We start from the raw sequence: 17,191 nt of genomic DNA, 5'->3' as shown, positions 1-17,191 counted from the left end.
GATTTATCATTATATTTAATGTTTAGAATTTATCATTTTAACTCTGAGTGATGTAGGTTGTTTGTACTATTTTTTTGAATTTGTTTTTGAACTCAGCAAGCGATTTACTCATTTTCAGGTCCGTTTCGAGATTATTCCACAGATTAACACCTTTGATAGATACACTTCTTTGCTTGATGTTTGTTCTTGTTTTGAGTTTTTTGAATAAGTTGGTACCTCTTAAATCATAGCTGCTTTCTCGAATTTCGAAAAACTTCTGAATGTTTTGGCAGAGCAGGTTATTGTGTGCTTTGTACATTAATTGGGCGATTTTAAAGTCAACCAGGTCATAAAATGTCATCGTATTTAATTTGATAAATAGTGGATTTGTGGGTTCCGTATAGTTTGATCTATTAATAATTCGAATTGCTTTTTTTTTGTAGTTTTAGAATAGGGAGTGTGTTTGTTTTGCAGGCATTTCCCCATATTTCCACACAGTAGGTCATATATGGTAATAATAATGAAGTGTATAATGTGTACAAAGATCTCTTATTTAGCACTTCCTTGGTTTTGTAGAGGATCCCTACGGTTTTGGCTATTTTTCTTTTTACGTTATCGATATGTGGCTTCCAACATAGTTTTGAGTCTATTACTAATCCGAGAAACTTGGTTTCATACGCTCTTTCTATCTCAATTGAGTTTACCATAATTTTAGCTTGGTGTTTGATTGGTCCTGTGCCAAAAACAATTAACTTCGATTTTTTCAGGTTAATTGACAATTTATTTCTGTCGAACCAGTTTTTTAATTTGTTTAATTCATTTTCTACGGTTGTCAGGAGCTGTTTCAGATTTATTCCAGAACAGTAGAAAGTTGTATCATCAGCAAATAGGAGACATTTAAATTGTTTTGAGACCTTGCAAATATCATTTATATATAAGATGAATAGTTTTGGGCCAAACACTGACCCCTGAGGAACTCCATGAGAGATTTTCAGTTGAATCGTTTTTTTATTGTTGAGCTGCACGTACTGATATCCGTTTTCTAAATAACTTTTTATCCATTTATAAGCTACACCTCTAATGCCATATCTTTCTAGTTTTTTCAATAATATACTGTGATCTATTGTGTCAAAAGCTTTTTTTAGATCTAGGAAAACCCCAACAGTAAATTCTTTGTTGTCTATATTAGTGGCTATTGCTTCCACAAACTCCATAACTGCCATTGAGGTGGTCCGTTTTTTCCTGAAGCCATATTGATTCTCACTTAACAGCGCATGTTTTTGTATAAAGCTATCAAGTCTGTGAGAAAATAGTTTTTCTAATATTTTTGAGAATTGTGGTAGTAGTGATATTGGTCTATAATTTGTAAACAGATGTCTTTCTCCACTTTTATAAATTGGAATAACTTTAGCAATTTTCATTTTTGATGGAAAGATACCAGCTTTGAATGACAGGTTGCATATGTGCGTGAACATATGTATGTGTGTACATATTCTATAATCTGCTTTATTATTGTCATATCAATATTAAAGCAATCAGTTGACTTTTTATTTTTAAAAGTTTTCACAATATGTGATACTTCTTGTTTTACAGCAGTAAGGAACATTGTGGCGGAGTTTTTTTTCTACGTATCTATCTATTTCAAACAAGTTTGTTGGATCAGGAATTTGTTTTGCTAGGTTACTGCCGATGTTGACAAAATACTCATTAAATTCAGTTGCTATTTCTGCAGTTTTTTCCAGAATAGTATTTTTGTCTTTGATAAAATACTCTGGATAATCCACTTTTTTAGGACTATTTCTGATTACTTGATTAAGTATTTTCCATATTTCTTGTGTGTTACTTTTATTCTGCTCTAATAGTGCATGATAATGATCTCTTTTACTGGTTCTTATAATTTTTACTCGTTTATTTTTATAGGTCTTATATTTTTTTCTGCTTCTTCAGTTCTCAATTTTAAAAACAATTTATATAAATTGTTTTTCTTTTTACATGTGTTTTCTGTCTTTCGTTATCCGTGGCTTAAATCTGTGTTGTATCAATACCAAATAGCCAGTATTGATTATTTACATTGATATATTTTGGTTGCGCTTGTTTTCTTTGCACATTCTCTTTATATTGCATGGGCTACAGAGAAATACTTGCCGCCTACTATTTGCCAATGACAGCGGTAACACCAGCGGTAACAGCAACATTTGATACAGAAGTACCATATTGTCTGCACTACAAGGTGCACCTTCAATGAATGGCCTATTTTAAAACTGTTTTTATATATAGGGCGCACTGCAAAATAAGGCGCATAGAATAGAAGCTACAATAGTGGCTGCGGTTGCGCTATGCATCCACTAGATGGTGCTATGCTCAAGGAACTACAAGACAATACAGTACAGATTTATTCATATACATGTATAGAGCCTTCACAACCGCTGCAGCTCAACAATGAAAACTGGTCACAAACACAGATAATAATAAATGAAAGACAAACGTGATAAAGACAACTGATTCAACAAAAAGGCAAACAAACTTCGTGGGCTCACATCCTCAAGGGGCTGAACATCCTTCCAAGTCTTGCTTGTCCCCCTCTACGTTTAGTCAGTCGTAAACTATGCAAGTGGTAATATCTTCATTTCATAATGGCTGCGCAGATCTCACAAAATAGTTGTCTGTTTGATTGTGTGTTGGCGAATGCACATGTCAATTAGTGTAGGGCAAAATCTTTTACAATTGGTTCCTGCTAATAATCACCACTAGATGGCATAAGAACACTCACAGGGAAACAACTCAATGGGGAACTACGAGTTACAGGCTCTTCATATTACGCGCATCGGATTATAGGGCACACTGTCGGCTTTTGATAAAATTGAACGCTTTTAGGTGCGCCTTATAGTGCAGAAAATATAGTGTAGTATGAGAAACATACTACTAAGTACTACTAATATTCCATCAAGTTGCAAGGTTAAATGCCAACGTACTTGCTACTTATATTGAACATACTGATAGAGTTGTGTGTGTAATTAGTCACACCCAGGAATTAAGAGAAAGTGTTGATTCTGCGGAGAACTGTTTGCACGCCTTGAAAGTTGATTTTCTGTGGACAGGAATTTCAGAGATACTCGTACCGTAGTCTTGACTCAATCAAGTGGTCATTTATCAAAAGCTGAAGCTATGTGACCAGATATGGAAATAGGAACACACAGGACATCATCAAGAGACACATATTCTTGTGCTCAGGTTTTACACAAAACATGACTGAAGATCTCTAGTTCACGTGAAAGGCAAGGATTATCCGCTGTAGTGAGATCTTGCTGTTTTATGATCTAGTGACTGGATGACCAGGAGACAGTGGACTGAAGATGTGCACTTATATGTTGTAACGAAAAAGTTCAAATAAGGTTCTTTTTTAAACCTTATTAAATATTCAACCATGAAGCTTGGTTTGAGCGTGGACATGACAAAATTGTGTCAGAAGCAGGTTGGACACATCTGAAGAAAGCAAAGCTTTATTTGAAAAACAGCTACCCTGACACTGACTGGCAGGCAAGGGGAAAACACTCAACAAAGGTTGAGTGTTCATTAACTAAAATGAGGGGGGAAAATGACTGGTTAGTGACAAAGGGGCATAATATCCCGTGTGTTTATGGTGGAAAAGACACAGCTGTGCACTTTGGCTGTTCAGCTACACCCATCCACTTGTCACATATGCAAGCGCCATTCCTCTTGCACATACCAGAGGCTATAGTTAAGTCCAGTGCACCATGAGGGTAAAACACTTTGCACGTTATGGCTGACTCAAGCTGATGTGCTGAGTGTACGGGTGGGCACACATTGACCATGTACTCTCACCGCTGCCAAACGGTGTACTTACTGCATTCATGCTGACGGCCATGTGTCTATATTATGAGATACAATAATTTTAACTGGTGTAAAAGGATCAGTGCAAGTTTACATCACCAAAACTTGGAAAAACCCAAAAAACAACTTTCATTTACACAATGCCCCTTTACTTATGGATCTAATTTCTTCTGCCACTCATATTGTATCACAGGTGACTTTAGGTAAGAGGTGGAGTAAACCTCAAAATACTAAATTTCATATATTTGTAATATTTACATTTACTCATGACGTGATATTTTTTCAATCCACTTTTGAGAACAATTGGCGCCTCATTGCGATGCTTACTACTGCAAAATACCATATTTTCCGCACAATAGGTGCTCCGGAGTATACGGCACACCTTCAATTAAGGGTCTATTTTAAAACTGGTGGTTTCATATACTGAATATAGGGCGCACCACATTATAAGGTGCATAGAAGCTACAGTAGTGCCTGCAGTTGCGTTATGCATCCATAAGATGGAGCCACGCTAAAGGGAAGACAATACAGCTTGATTTAAAATTTCAGAATATTGATCCATATGTAAGGCATATCAGATTATAAGGTGCACTGTCGGCTTTTGAGAAAATTGAATGCTTTTAGGTGCGCTTTATAGTGCGGAAAATACGGTACTTCTTTGCAGTGGCCTTTCCTCGCATTCCATGAGATTTTATTTTACCCCCGTGACCACTGTGCTGACTACAACGCTGCATAAATGTTTTGTCATGTTAAAATGTAATGTGACATCTTGTCATATTCTTTTGTTTGGAGCAAACTTTATGGCAGTACACAAATGCATTGAATAAGAAAACATTTAAAAATAACAAAAGAAAGTCCTGTATCAAGTCCACGGCAGCACCAATCTTCGCTACAATAGAGATAATAATATATAAAAAGGATCATTTGACTATAAAACGTGTGATATTGCATACAAGTCACAATTGACCAGCAATTGCTAAGAAACAGGAGTGAAACATTAATAGTAACAATAGCTGACGTGGTTTTACATAGTTCATGTTCATTGAAGACAGCTCATCACTTGGTGATCCGAATGCTTGCAGTAGCAGACACTATTTCGATTTCCTTTTGAAGGCAGAATGGAATTACAGCAGTTAATGGATAAGTTAAATACATAAAAGGCTTTTATCATATGTCATCGCTGCTTTTTCAGACAGTCTTTATATTTAGAATCAAACAAAAAACAACCAACTTTCTTCTGCATCTCAAACCTCCAAATTTCCCCTTCCACGTACAGTATCTTTGCTAACATGAGGCCATGAACAAAATGTTGTCATATGTTGTCATAATACATGTTTAAGGGCCCATTATGACTCATACCACATTCCCGAAGTCCAACGTCCCACATGGCAGAACCATTAAAACGCATCATCAGTCAATCTTGTTAAAGTACGAGAACACTAGTTGAATATCAGTGACTGGTTGCATATAAGTAACGGCCATTTGGGGAAATATTCCCTCATTGTTCAACTTGAATATCAATAATGGAGGCCGGTATACAAAGGTTTAGATGAGGCACCCTTCTGTAGACAAAATTGAAGGTCTTTGCACGGGGTCGGCTGTGAAGCTCAGCTTTGATTTGCTGAGGGTGCGTGTCGGGCGCCAGTTGCTGGCAGGTGTCTTCGGTGACCAGAAAGAGAGCGTAGCACTCAGGCTCTGAAAGCTTGAATTTGGAAGCACAAAGTGAGCAGACCTCTTCTGTCGTGGTGTATGAATGGACGAGTAAGGTTTTGGCTGTGCAGCCTGTGTCCACATCTTGCAGGGCTAAACGTAGATAATTCTTAAGGAGAAGAGCAAAAATGTGGTTTTAGGACTCTGAACAGGAAGTTCAAACAAGCATGCGGAAAAGCATACATTCTGGGCATGCACATTTTTCATTGTTCACATATAACGTAAATGAAAACAGATTCCGATCTGAAATGTCATGTGCTCTAATCGTGACAACTTCAAATACTGTATACTGAATGGACATGAGTTGGCAACACCTTTATGAATCTTTGAATAAAACGTTTGGGTTCCAGGCGTAGTCCTCTCCAGACTTTCAAATTTGCATCATTCTTTGTTTTTACTGACAGTATGTGAAAACATTTCGCAGAAGGCACACAAATTATTAAAATTATTAATGATATTCTGAATATACAGGGTAAGTAATTTCAAATACATGAGGCAAGATACCCTTTTTTACTGTGACTGAAAAAGTATTTGCAGCTTTGCTGATTTCAGATTTTTTTTTTTGTCAGTGTATTTTTCAACCGATGCAAATGGAAAATGCAGTGCTTAAATGAATATATTTAGGAACAAGGAAAATAAATTGCAGACCCATCTGGTCTTATGTAGAAAAGTCATTACCTCGCTGAACCTAATAGCTGGCTTCTTCGCGTTGCTATGGAGGAATATTGGCGCATTATTCTTGGCAGAATTGTTCGAGCCATTTAAAGATCACACTACGGGACCTCAACTGTATTTGTTTTTTTGTTTTGTTTTTTTTGCGTTAGAGATGAAATTTTTTTGGTATGTTTGTGCTGATGGCCGGGCATTCAATGTTTTCTCTAAGACAGCACAATTCATTGCTTCAATCATCACAGCAATCGCAGTCGTGCAGGTCCTGAAGAATAACCCCCCCCCCCCCCCCCGACCATCACACTTTCGATGCCCTCGCAGGCATTCGCCGCTCAATGAGATACCACCCTGTCATAATTCCTACACCGTTCACCTGATTTGGATGTAAACACTCTCAAGCTCAGTTCTTCACCTCAAACAAATCCAAACGGTGTCATTTGAAATCAACTGTGGTGTTATACAGAGCTGAAATACTGAAAATGGTGTCCTTGTCCAGATATTTATGGACCTGACTATATCTAATGGGCAGGTGTGCCACTACTTTTGGCCATTTTTTTTTTTTACAGATTGCATCATTCAAAGAGAAGAAATTAGGATCTATTTGAAATTGGTACAACTCACAGCCTGGGATCAGGTCAGGTGTGCTACCTGAAAGTCGTCCACTGTGGGTGCCGAACGCTGAGCAGTGCGACGGCGGTGCCATTGATGTAAAGTGTTTCTGGCCTCAGAGCTCAGCACCCTTGCTGCTTGCTCCTCCTGAAAATTCTTGATGAGGGCCATCGCCCCATAGGCACTTGTTAGGTAGTAACCTCCTAGGATCAAAGAGATCGAAAATATAAACTTTGTATGAAAGACTGGGAACGATGGCATCATTAAAGTGTGGTTTGGTTTGACAGATTGACGGATTATTGTAATTCAGCGTTACGAGTAAAGCACTGTCTAATTGATAGGAATCGGTTTCAAATCATCAGAAAATGTTGCATGATAGCCAGGCAGCATTTCTCAGCTGAAAAATGCTCCCAAAGGCACCGCGGTTGACAAGGGGTATTCATACCACAGTTATTTCCCAGCTAATTGACTGAAGAAAGGCCGACGGGCTGGCAGACATTCTGAAACCTTTTTCCTCTGAAACTGTTCCAGGCCATTCAAGTCTAAGCGACTGGAATTTCCGCCTCTCTGAGCCCCCAAATGCAGCTGGCTTGGTAAAGCTAACCGGGTGTAATTTCAGATAGACAATCTCAAGAGAGTTTTCAGCAGCAAGAAAGAGTAAAAATCGTCAGTGTAGACTGTGCGGCAGCCATTATAAAGGCAGAATAATTTGATGTTTCTTGACTGCAAAATAGAAATCATATTTAAGACTTACGAGTCTTCACCTAACCTACCATGCATAAAATAGGAATACAAAGCAGTACCTTCTCCTTGAAGAAGAGATGGATCCAGTAGTTCCATCATGTACTGGATGTCCATGTCCAGCTGAGGCATGTCACACTGCGCTACCACATACGTCAACATGGGCAGGAAGTCATCCGCGCCGTACATCCTCCCTGGAAGGAAGCAGACGTGGAGGTATGTGTGGTGTGAATACAGGTCAGGGAGGGGGCAACAGACTTGGAGGCTGCACATTTACTTTGAAACGAAGCAATACAAATTCCCACAATGTGTTAAAGCTTGAAAAAAAGACAAACGGGTAGCGACACCATTGTGTAGTCTTCAATTGCCATTATGTTTCTGTGCTCTAATTTATTTTCGGCGAAAACTCTATACCTGAGTTGTCCTGCATGATGGTGTAGATGAGCTTGCACACGCGTAACAGCAGCGACACCTTTTTCTCAGGTGAGTACATCTTCCTCATGTCAAGAAACTTATGTCGAATCTTCTCAATTGCCACAGCGTCAGGCGGTACCGCACCATCCACGCCCAGCTCCTGAGGCCTCTTGGATTTAGCCAAGGCCAAATTCTCTTTCATCTGCTGCCAATCTCCACTGCGAACCTATTAAGAACAAAAAAAAAAAAATAAGTTTAACCAGCTTCTGTTTTACTCCAGACTAAGTTTAGAACATATGACATGTCACCATTAAGATCCAGAACAACATTTCTATGTGTACAAGAACTACATAAAAGAAAGCTCTTACATTCCAAAACAGTATCTGCTCCGATTATAATCTGATGGGGGTTCTAACAGCGAGGGTACGTCCTTTGACATGAACCCAGCACATCTGACAATTTGATAGCTCAGGATTGGTCTAAATTTAGGTCTCCTAAGACTAAGTCTAACTTTTGGGATAAGATAGGTCGCTTGTCAAACACGATTTTGGTGGATTTGATCGAGGTGCTGGCAGATACGTTCAGCCCCGCAGAACATTTGGTGGATGTCATTGTATTTCATTCCTAACAGTGGGCATTATTATCATTATCAACATTAGTATAGCTCTGTGGGTGGCACACTACCAATTGGGGATTGGGTGGGACGAAAGAAATGGGGTCGGTGGACAAATCCAAGTTGCCAGCAGCTCATCTTGTATTTCATGTCTGTTGCTCCCTTAATGACAATGCTCCCGATACACACTGATCACTGGTTCCCTTTCCACACACAGATGTCTCCACGCGAGATGGGAGTGCGCCACATTTTGATTGCCGGCAAAAGAAGTCAGCTGTGTTCACGGCCACAACAGCTCAAACTGCCCTTTTTGTTCCTGTGCCCGCACATCTGAAACTGTGGTGATCTGGCAAGACTTAATTGATTGCCTGCCCCTCAGCCTGGTTGGTGGTGGCCAAACAGGGTGTTCAACTGCACCTGTGTAAAGCCCCACTACAAATGCCTGAGCTGCTCACAGCAGTTTGCTGCTGACTTTCCTGCCATGCTGTCTGATGTGCTGATGCTACTTGACTTTGTCTATTTGCATCAATAAAAGAAGATGTGTGCCCTTTGGTGTCCTAAAGCTGCGTTGAAGCATAACATAAACATTACCAGCGCCAGGTTCCCGCGCAGATTTACACAACTCAGTAGCCAGACCCGCGCTGGTCATGAGTCCTAAGTGCGTACTTTGTCGCTTACTTTTTATGAAAGGAACATCATGACGACACCGCCATTCCAAATTTAATTTGACAGAGAAAGCCTTTTACTGTACTTGCATTACTTGCAAATGTCCCCGCTGTGGCCCTAATAAAGGTTATCTTATTTTACAGTACCCTCCGGTTGAGTTTCCATTTGCCCTTGTCATCATACTGTGACACTGTGAGAGCATATGGAAGATGATCTGCTCTCTTACCTGGAAATCATGTAAGGCCACGTCGATGAAAGTCTTCAGGGGCTTTAGCACACACTTGTGCATGGCCTTTTCCAGCACCTGTTCTGTTGAATATTAAGCATCACACGTTTATTTTTTTAAAGCACATGCATTCATTTATCAGGATACTAACTCTATGGGGTGAACAGATACACAATTCATTATGACTGAGAGTGAGCCATTGCATCTCGTGGGGCAGAGGAAAAGGTTTATTACTGTATCCACAAAGATCACTTTATGGAATTCTGTTGACAAAAAGATGGAAAAAAAAGCCATCACACAAATGTTCTTATTGGATGTGCATGTTCTTTATGTCCTTTTGTTGGTGTGGTCCTAACGTCGCCTGAAGGAGGATGTTTGTGCTGTATGACTAAGACACCAGTGTCTGCGTCTGTGTGGGCACATGATGACAAAGTAGCTGTGATTATTTCAACAGCGGCAAATTGAGCCCAATATTAATATCTGAGGTAACTGGAGCCACTGTTTGGGCCTGACATCAGCAACATTCTATTGTGGCTGAGTAACTCGTCATAAAATGACATGCTCAAAAAAAATGTTAGGACAAAACCAGGTTTGATTCATCAATTTCTCAAAAATGACATGTTTAAGAAATATAAATGCAGCAATGATAAAGCATTGGACAGTCAGTGTTAAGAAAATTAATTAACAAAATTGGCACATTTGTGTTCCCTATCATGAGGACCAGAATGTATTTGATGTAGCCTATCAACAGCTACTTTTTCAAAACAAATAACTTTAAAAATAAAGTTCTCCAACACTTGTGCTCATAAGTTTAGATACCAGCACAACTGTACTCATATGCCTTGAACTTATTCCACCTTTTGTGATGTTACAATCACCAACATGAATGTATTATGTTGCAATTGATCCCGATAGCACACGCAACTCCATTGTTTACAGTAAGGACCAGCTGTTAGCATGGCGGGCTAACAGCGGGCTACTGGCCGGTGACAAACCGGATATCCCACGCGAGTTGAAGAGGAGGAGACAAGGGTGTCGAGCCGGGAAGGACCGCCGCACAAGGAGGAGAAGGTACAGACATGTCCTCCCGTCCGTCATCATGGGGAATGTAAGATCGCTCCCTAACAAGATGGATGAGCTGGCGGCGCTAATGCGACATCAAAGGGAGTACCGCGAGGCTCGCCTAATGCTACTCACGGAGTCGTGGCTAACAGCGAACACACATGCCGAGTTTGAAGGCTTCCAACTCATACGTGCGGACAGGAATGAAGGGAGTGGAAAGAGAAAAGGTGGGGGACTGGCTGTTTTTGTGAACGACAAATGGTGCAATTCGGGGCATATCACAATCAACGACAAACTCTGCAGCCGGGACATTGAACTGCTAGCCATTAGCCTCAGGCCCCATTATCTCCCGAGGGAATTCTCACACGTCATAGCTGTGACAGTGTACGTCCCCCCGTCGGCTAATGGTGATGCAGCGTGTGATGCCCTGATGACTGTCGTGAACAGGCTGCAAACACAGTCCCCCAACGCCCTGCTGATCATCTCTGGGGACTTCAACCATGTCTCTCTGTCGTCCTCCCTTTCAACCTTCACGCAATATGTAACCTGTGCCACTAGAGGCAATAAGATTTTGGACTTGTTTTATGCCAATACCAAGGAGGCATATAAACCCCTTCCCCACCCCCCTCTTGGAAGAGCAGACCACAACTTGGTATTTCTCGAGCCTGTGTACAAACCCCTGGTGCACAGGCAGCCAACTGTGACCAGAATGGTAAGGTTATGGTCCACGGAAGCTGAAGATGCTCTGCGGGACTGCTTCGACACAACCAGGTGGGAACTCTTCAGCGAGGTTCATGGGGAGGACATTGATGCACTCACTGACACCATCACACACCATCATCACCATCTCACAGCATGGATCATAGACCACCTCACAAATCGGCCGCAGTACGTGAGGTTGCAGAGCTGTGAGTCGGACAGGCTTCTCTGCAGCACTGGAGCGCCGCAGGGGACTGTTCTGGCTCCATTCCTGTTCATCCTCTACACCTCGGACTTCAGACACGCCACTCCAAACTGCCACCTTCAGAAGTTCTCAGATGACTCTGCAATTGTTGGCCTCATTACACAGGGGGACGATCGGGAGTACAAGGGACTGACGAAGGACTTTGTGGACTGGTGCCAGCAGAATCTCCTCCAGATCAACCCTAGGAAAACTAAGGAGTTGGTTGTGGATTTCTGCAGGAAACAGTCCTCACCAGCACCGATGAACATCCAGGGTATGGACATAGAGAGGGTGACCTCCTACAAGTACCTAGGTGTTCTTCTGAACAACAAACTGAACTGGTCTACAAACACGGACACCCTGATTAGGAAAGGACAGCTCAGGAAACTGAGGTCTTTTGGGGTTCAGGGGTCGCTCCTTAAGACTTTCTATAACTCGGTGGTGGCCTCGGCCATCCATTATGGCATTGTCTGCTGGTCAGGCAGCATCTCAGCCCGGGACAGAAAGAGACTGGAGCGACTGGTCAGGAAGGCCAGTTCTGTCCTGGGCTGCTCCCTTGACACTCTGGAGGAGGTGGGCAACAGAAGGATGATAACTAAGCTAAAAGCTATGATGGACAGTCCCTCCCACCCCCTCCAGCCCGCCCTGACAGCACTAGGTAGCTCCTTCAGCCAGAGACTGTTACACCCGCGCTGCAAGAAGGAGAGATACCGACGCTCGTTCCTACCGACTGCTGTCAGGCTGCTGAATAAAAATAACACTAATAATAATAATAATTAAATGATGTGAAAAACAATTGTAAATAGCACTGCCATTTATCCATTTTGTATTTATATTGCACTTTATTGAACGGTGTTTGTTTTTTCTTCTTTCTACCCACAATCTTGCTGCTGTAGGCTGTAAATTTCCCCAGTGTGGGACAAATAAAAGGATATCTTATCTTAATTGTATATACTAGACCAACACAAAGCAGCACATACCTAGTTGTCAAGAGGAACAAAAATGATCAACAGTTTTCAATATTTCAAGTGAATATAAATCTGAAATGTTTGGTGGTAGACCTCCCACCACACGTTTAAGATGACAGGAGCAGGGCTGCTGCTCATGACAACAAGCTATGGCATCCTCTATCTGTGTCAATTCTGTTGTGTGAGTGGGATTGCCTTAAAAAGCTTCGCTCCACTTGTGCTTCTCTTTCTGCATGTTCGGTGGGGTTGGTTTATGACATCAGATACTTCATGGGCTTAAGTGTCTGTTTGTACAAACAAAATGGATCACTTCTTTTTGGAACAAAGCTTTGCTGTTATCGTCGACAAAGAACAAGAGTGAATTGAAAAATCATTCACATATTCATGCGTTGCTCTAGTCACATAATGGGCCTCAAGTATGTTTAAATTAACGTATTTTCCAACAAATGTCACCAAGAACTTAGATTTAATGCAATAATGCTTGCCTTTTAAATGACCCTCAGATCTCAGCAATGGGCAGAGAAAAAAAAAGTGGGGTCTAAGAATAGAAGAAGTAAATGGACACATGCCGTTGCCCCCACTGAAACTCAACACGAGCTTTGAAGCACTTAAATAGTTTTGATTCAGAGGAAGAAGACTGGACTAGAACCGTCACTTTTTCATCAACAAATGATGTCCAGGGTAAAAAGGCTTCACGGTTTTCATTAAGTGGGGTGCAAAAAAATTCAAGGACTCTTAGATTTATAAATGGAACAATCCAGTGGGATTGCGATTCGATTCGATAGTGTGCGGCTCAGTTCGAGAGGGTATGACCAGAAAAATAATCACCCTTCACAGCTGAAGCTATTTGCTCTAAAAAGGTCATCTCCAATCGCGCGATACAACACCCAGCCAATGCTTTTCTTCAGATGGCCTAAGAGTGTGGTCATGGCAAAAGCGACAAATATTTATTTATTTTGTGTATGTTATTTTGTTGAGAACAATTGAACTCCATAAATCCAGTACACCTGTTATCAACCATGTGGCCTGACTACACGTTCTCCTCTCGTTGAAGTGACTTCAAGGAAATGAAAATGATACACTGCAGAAGGCTGGCTGAGCCCCATCCAATGTGGTCACCACGTCCATCTGACAGTTAAGTTCTTGACGCAGGCGGGAGCCACTCGGATTCGGACAGAAAATGTTGTCTGCTTTAATGATAACTCCACTTAAACGTTTTCGGCTGTGAGTAGTGGAATTCTGCACCCAAAAGTGGCCAATCTGTGGGTATTGCATGACGTACAGTAGGTGCTGCCAGCTGCGTGCCATACTTTCAACCAGAGTCTATCGGCCTAAAACCCTGAGTTTGTCATCGTTTGCGACACCAGAGATAAATAAAATCAGTAACTGTCCTATTTTCATCCTGCTCGTCTAAAAACTGATAATATTTTCAAGTATTTTTATTAGAGTATTTCATCTTCATTTGTGTATTTTTGTCCTTTTCACTCTGACTCAACTGGGTGGGAGGACGGTGCCAAGTGTCCACTACTGATGAGCTGCCACTGGCTTTTACTTCCTAAATTATACGGTATTATCTCACATCATGGAGAAGTGATACTAAGCCACCGCTCACACGCTTGCGTCGAAAAAACACGATGCGCAATCCCTTTACAACCACAAATGGTTCTTTTGATGTTACAATGCTTTCAAAGACATCTAATAGAATGAATGCCTTACCAATCACATCTTCAGGGATGAGCGATTCGATCGGAGGGTCCAGCTCAGAGCTTTGGCACAGGTAAGCTTTCATCTGCGTCATGAACTGCCTGAGTGTCTGCAAAAAATCCTCTCCCGATGTATGGCAACCACGATTCTCCTGAACAAAGCTGATATAGTCCTGCACCAGTGAGCCAAAATATGAACTTTTATCCCGAGACAGCTCAGCTATCTTTTTCACTGTCCGTCTCTCTGGAGTCATCAAAGACGAGAGCATACCGCTGACCTTGCGTAGGCGTCCCTTCAAGGCCCGGGGAAGAATAAATGATCCCCCACTTAGACTCACACCCACCCTGCGACTTCTAGCTTTAAAGGACGGACGAAGACGCATTTCCAAGTCAGCCTCTAGGCCCACACCGTAGTCCTCCTCCATTTCCTCTTCACCATCCTCGTCATCATCATCATCATCATCCTCACTCGTGTCCTCTACATTCTCTTGATGGTTAAGATGGCATGACTGGCTGGAGCCCAGGGCCAGGGATAACCCAGGAGACTGTGAATATTCCAATGAATCAGAGGAAGAAGTCGACATGCTCATGTCACTGAGCCGCTGAAGTCTCCTCTCGTTTTGGATCGATGGACTCACACTGCTGTCCTCCAGTGGAAGATGATCCGGAACGGAAGCGGGGAGCTTGACTCGAGACAAAGCTTGAGCAATGGTCTCGTCATCAAGGGCAACGTGGCAGTGGTGGTCCACAACGGGCTTATTTGGTCTTGGAGGTGGTGGGTTTGAAGGCACAGCGATTGGCGATCTTGGTGAACCTTTGAGTGGGCTGCTGTGTTTTGTACCTATTGTCGGTCGAGGGGGGGCCGGGCGCCGGGTGGGGGCAGGCTGTTGTCTTGGGGCCACGGGAATGGCCATTGGCATGCTTTTGGGTCTGGTGGTAAGAGCTGGAACTCCAGGTGGAGGTGGTGCCGGTCGCTTGCGCAGCATCAAGCGAGGTGGGGGAGGACGAGGAGGGGGTTGCGATTTGCGGTTCACTTGAATTTCGTCTGAGTGCTCCTTGCTCTCTTGGCCGCCACTTGTGGGTTTCATAGGCACGTTGTTAGACTCGTGTGAAGTTGGATCTTCTGTACAGTGGTGGTGCTGCCGAGTCTGAAAAAACAGTGGGTTGACAAAGCAGAGAGTAGTATTGGAATGCCTTTTGTCACTTCGGGAGGAAGGAGTCCGGTGGCGTAATGTTGGTGGTGCGCTGTCACACTGGGGCCCAGTATGACACTGCTCCGACCCCTGGTCCTCGCCGGTCCTGCTTATCCGTTGGGGGCTGAGAGTTCGGCTTGAAGTTCGACGGGGAGGGTGGGAGGTCGCCCGCTGGCTGGACAGGGCAGAGTCCCAAAAGCCTGTAAAAGAGACAGGAACACATATACTGACTTGCATACTGTAGGGCTAACTCATTCAGCAAACTTTCTGCACACAGATCATCACAGTAAGAATATCAGCACACGGCCTCATTCTCATGTCTTCCTCACCACAGATTCAAAGGTTGTCTTTCAGGGTTTTGAAGTAATCCCCTGTTAAGTATGTGTTCCCTTCTATTTGCTGGTGGCTGAGACACAGTGATTCAGTCCTGTGTCTCTTTGCTCTGATCCAGTTGGTGCGTCATAAAGCCACAGAGAGGGAGTCGCCAATGTTATTCATGGTGTGGGCGGGCACTCAACAAACAACAAAGTGCACCCATTTCCAGTTCCTCCATTGCCCTTTCAGCTTTGTACTCTCGCAAATGCATGCAGTATCATTTCTGGATTATTTATCACTTCTGTGACATGAAAGACTTAGCATCAAATATATTGTTATATTCGTACTATATATGTCTCTTAAAAATATGCAGTATGTAATTTTCTATGACAATAATGTTTGTAACGGCCTTGTTGGATCCCAATGCTCTTTCATTGCTCTTTGAAGAGAGCAATTCTTCACTAAGGTTGCAGAAGTCCTTCAAAAATAACACTTTGACAAAGGTAAAAAAGAAGAGCAAAAGCTTGTGTGCACCATTTATATATTTTAATCCTCTTGATGACATGTCGGGAGGCTAAAAAAGGAAACGTTGACCGTTACATTACTGCACAGCTGCTGTCATGTGTCTGTCCTTCTGTCTTCAGATTGAGGCCTGTGGCATTCATATGCGTTCAAGCAAGCAAGTGAAACTACATATGTTACAGGATTTATATGTTACTAGATAGACATTTTTGTATTATAAAAAATAACATTTACAGTGATTCCTCGCTTATTACGGTTAATGGGGACCAGAACCCCTCCGCGAAAGAGGAAAATCTGCAAAGTAGGTACCCCCCCTCGATGGATGTGCACATGTGTATGAATATATATAATATTTATAAGGCCAAATTTAATGGTATACATTCATGTAGAAGTAAATGTTTGGAGTAATTAACATTACTGAATGCTATATACTAACATATACCTGTATATTAGAGCTGTCAAACAATTAAAATATTTAATCGATTTAAAAACGCAACTGTCATAATTAACTCAAATTGATAATGATTGATAATGATTATTCACAATTTTTTTTATCATTTCTGAATTTCCTTTTATGTTTCTTTTGTCCTATTTTTCCCCGTTTTAATGCTCTCATCAACATGGAATCATGGATCCGTTTTCTATGTGCAAAATGCAAATATTTACTGAAACAACAATTTCGATTTTCAATTTTACATGAACATTTTTCACTTGGAGCAGTTATTCACACATAATCTCTCACACAATATTACTGTCCATCAACAACAGTGAAAAAAATATTTCGTCACACAAGAGCTCCTTTAACAGCTCTTTTTAGGGAATCAAAACAGAGCAATATAAAATTATAAAGTGTACATCTAAGGTAAACTAGTACTCAGCCTATAGTGGATTTAAGCCATGGTTGCATATTTCGTTTTTCTCAAATTTGCTTTGAACACAGCAGTCAGGCTATGTTGATTCTGTTGGTCCTTCTTGCGCGGAAGTCTCTTTATGGTTTTGTGTAGAC

The 17,191-nt window shown here is 41.7% G+C and overlaps 1 protein-coding gene across 3 annotated transcripts in view; it reads right to left on the bottom strand.

The window, feature by feature from the left end:
• Window positions 1-2,359: 2,359 nt before the first annotated feature.
• Window positions 2,360-17,191, bottom strand: part of LOC147200767 (ras and Rab interactor 2-like) — a 39,453-nt gene continuing 24,621 nt past the window's right edge. For 2 of the 3 annotated variants that reach the window (XM_086119548.1, XM_086119547.1), the window contains 6 exons: window positions 14,169-15,548; window positions 9,480-9,562; window positions 7,975-8,200; window positions 7,623-7,754; window positions 6,859-7,022; window positions 2,360-5,650 (listed from right to left, as the gene is read on the bottom strand). In XM_086119548.1, the coding sequence (XP_085975674.1) occupies window positions 5,330-5,650; window positions 6,859-7,022; window positions 7,623-7,754; window positions 7,975-8,200; window positions 9,480-9,562; window positions 14,169-15,548 (2,306 nt within the window). In that variant the 3' untranslated portion in view covers window positions 2,360-5,329. Of the gene's footprint in view, window positions 5,651-6,831; window positions 7,023-7,622; window positions 7,755-7,974; window positions 8,201-9,479; window positions 9,563-14,168; window positions 15,549-17,191 lie in introns of all 3 variants that reach the window. The other variant, XM_086119549.1, reaches the window with a different exon arrangement.

This window comes from Hippocampus guttulatus, chromosome 9, assembly GCF_054856545.1.
Source record: "Hippocampus guttulatus isolate MCC_2025c chromosome 9, RoL_Hgut_1.0, whole genome shotgun sequence".
Taxonomy (NCBI): Eukaryota; Metazoa; Chordata; class Actinopteri; order Syngnathiformes; family Syngnathidae; genus Hippocampus; species Hippocampus guttulatus.
The sequence above is the reverse complement of the archived record's forward strand: the minus strand, read 5'-3'. Positions and strand labels throughout refer to the sequence as shown.